At 37.7% G+C, this 2,462-nt stretch overlaps 1 protein-coding gene across 1 annotated transcript; it reads left to right on the forward strand.

Moving 5' to 3' along the window:
• Positions 1-1,096: 1,096 nt before the first annotated feature.
• On the forward strand, positions 1,097-2,243 carry LOC111416848 (antifreeze protein Maxi-like). The gene is made up of 4 exons (XM_023048953.2): positions 1,097-1,148; positions 1,203-1,244; positions 1,304-1,572; positions 1,637-2,243. The coding sequence occupies exons 2-4, from the start codon at positions 1,211-1,213 to the stop codon at positions 2,156-2,158; spliced, it is 825 nt and encodes a 274-aa protein (XP_022904721.2). The 5' UTR covers positions 1,097-1,148; positions 1,203-1,210; the 3' UTR covers positions 2,159-2,243.
• Positions 2,244-2,462: the final 219 nt, after the last annotated feature.

Here is a 2,462-nt window from a genome sequence, read left to right on the forward strand (position 1 = left end):
GTGGATCCGTAATTGCAGTTCTTCATCAATTAATATAAGGCTAGTTTATTGTATTCTTTCAGTATGAAAGAATATGCTAAAAATAGCTATAATCAATAGCCATAATTTTAGTTTGGTCGTTCAGCTCAATATAAAGTTAACGTTCAATGTTATCGCGATATCAGATGTCATCATTCAATTTAGTGTACTAGCTTGTTTTTCTATAATGTAGATAATCTCCAATATACTGGATTAGACCCAGATCTCATCTCACATATTTTTTGTGACGAAACATGGAAACGTCGCCGGTGTTGATTATTATCGGTTATGTTTCTAGAATATGTTCTATATGTCTCCTGTTCCATCGCCGGCGATGAAGATTATTGCATTCTATTTCCTTATATTATCCTCCCTCACATTCAGCGTTCGTTAAAACTTAGAGATTCGTTAAATGGGTGTGAAATAGTAGCCACATACTCACTTGAAGCCAGACATGGTCTTCTTTCGGTACGTGACTCTGAAAAACGTACGTACGTAATCGTAGCGTTATGACGATGTTGCTACGGAATGTAACAGAGATTTTCAAAACCAGATTTCACCATAAAAAATACGTAACTATGTATATATCTTGAAAATATCATAATAATATATCTAGAAATGAATTTTCTAGAAAGATTTAGTTGGAATGAAGAAAAATTGTTATCATTGATAATTCACATTTCGTTTAAATTAAAAAAATTATAACTTCTAAACTTTTTTTTACTATTAGAAAGATTATTCTTTTCATTACAAAGGAAAATTGCCATAATGTATAAATATTTTCTATAAGAAAAGCTCGATATATTTCAACGGTCTGGATCCTGATTGCGTATGGATTATTTTATTAATAGGGCGTAATAAAAGTGTGTATTTTCGATTTTAACTGCAATACCCTAGACGTCGTGGTACACTTATTAATATTGCTCGCATAAATTGCACTATCCGATTACAGAGTACACGGTTAGGTGCACACCACCGTTCCATTATTCGATGACTTGGCGAACGCAGACATGCGCGATCCGCACTCTGCACTAATTAGTTTTCTAATAAACGGGTATAAAAAGACGGTGATGCGGCATCGAGATCAGTCAACGATCTACCATCATTCAGTAAAGCTTCCTAAACCATTGGTAAAAAAAATACAAATAAAAATTATTATTTAACAATTAAATTTTAATTTTCAGTGAACATCATGGCTAAATTCTTAATCATCTTAGCTTGCGCCTGTAAGTTTATTAATAAGTTTGGTTAAATTGTTAAAGATTAATTTTTATTTTATTATTAGTTGTAGCCGTATCTTGCGCTAATACTAAGCGGCGAGCCGAAGATAATGAGGTATCAGCCGGAGGTCACTTTGAATCAATCTCAATTTCCGACGATGGTGGTCATGGGGGTGGATATGGAGGAGGAAAAGGATTCAGCGCTGGAAGTGGATTGAAGACCATCGCCCAAGGATCTGCGGAACAAGCTAACAGCGCTGTTGCCAACCAACATGCCGCTGGAAGACAAGCAGCTTTCGCAGCGAAAAGTACCTTAGCCCAAGCAGCAGCTGGGGTAACTTAATTAAATCAACCTTAACTCATTAATATAAGCTAAATATTCTTTTATTAATTTTTAGGCCGCAGCTACAGCGCAAGCAGCTCTCATCGGCAAACATATCCTAGTCCAAAAACTCCAACAAGATGTCGCCGAAGCTCACCAACAACTCGAAGCTGAACTCCACCAATTAGAACAAGCTCAACGTGCCGCTTCTGCCGCTCAAGCTGCCGCCAGCCAAGCCCAACAAGCAGCAAACGCAATCAACTCCGCTGCTAATGCCGTTCAAGGAACAGCAGCCCATGCCCAACAAGCCGCCGAAGCTGCTCACGCTGAATTAGGATCCCAAGAAGCCATGGTAGGACACGCCAAACAAAGGTTATCTTCTTTGGGACAACAACTCCAAGCTGCTCAAGGTGATCTTCACGCCACCCAAGCTGCTGCTCAACAAGCTGAATCTGCCGCTCAAATTGCTCAGTCCAATGCTGCCCAAGCCGCCGAAAAAGCTCAAGCCGCCGGACTTGAACACGGAGGAGGATTGTCCATTGGAGGAGATGATCACGGATTCTCTTCATCCGGAAGTGGATTAGGAAGCTACCATTAACTCAACCCAGTCAGTTTTTTATATTAATCGATTTTTTGTTTAAATATAAAGAAAAACTAATTAAAAAAATTATCTTTTAGTTTTATTGAATTTTTTATTGAAACTTTACTAAACTAAATGTTATCGTCAAGTCGTTTCAAAGCAGTTGGGATTGCGGTTAAACCGCAAGTACAAACCTCAAATTTAACCGATTCCAGTGTAAACTCTATTTAAACGTGTTTTAATCGGAGCAATATTGGTCAAAACTAGTTAAACTAATTGTCCACAATGTGGTTTGTGTGATAATTCTAAATAGTAAACGGGT

The sequence above is a fragment of the Onthophagus taurus genome, chromosome 7 (assembly GCF_036711975.1).
Source record: "Onthophagus taurus isolate NC chromosome 7, IU_Otau_3.0, whole genome shotgun sequence".
Lineage (NCBI taxonomy): Eukaryota > Metazoa > Arthropoda > Insecta > Coleoptera > Scarabaeidae > Onthophagus > Onthophagus taurus.

Coding starts and splice junctions, on each gene's coding strand:
- LOC111416848 (XM_023048953.2), top strand. CDS start 1,211: ATGGCTAAATTCTTAATCATCTTAGCTTGCGCCT. Junction 1,245..1,303: donor AATCATCTTAGCTTGCGCCT/GTAAGTTTATTA, acceptor TTTTATTATTAG/TTGTAGCCGTATCTTGCGCT. Junction 1,573..1,636: donor TAGCCCAAGCAGCAGCTGGG/GTAACTTAATTA, acceptor ATTAATTTTTAG/GCCGCAGCTACAGCGCAAGC.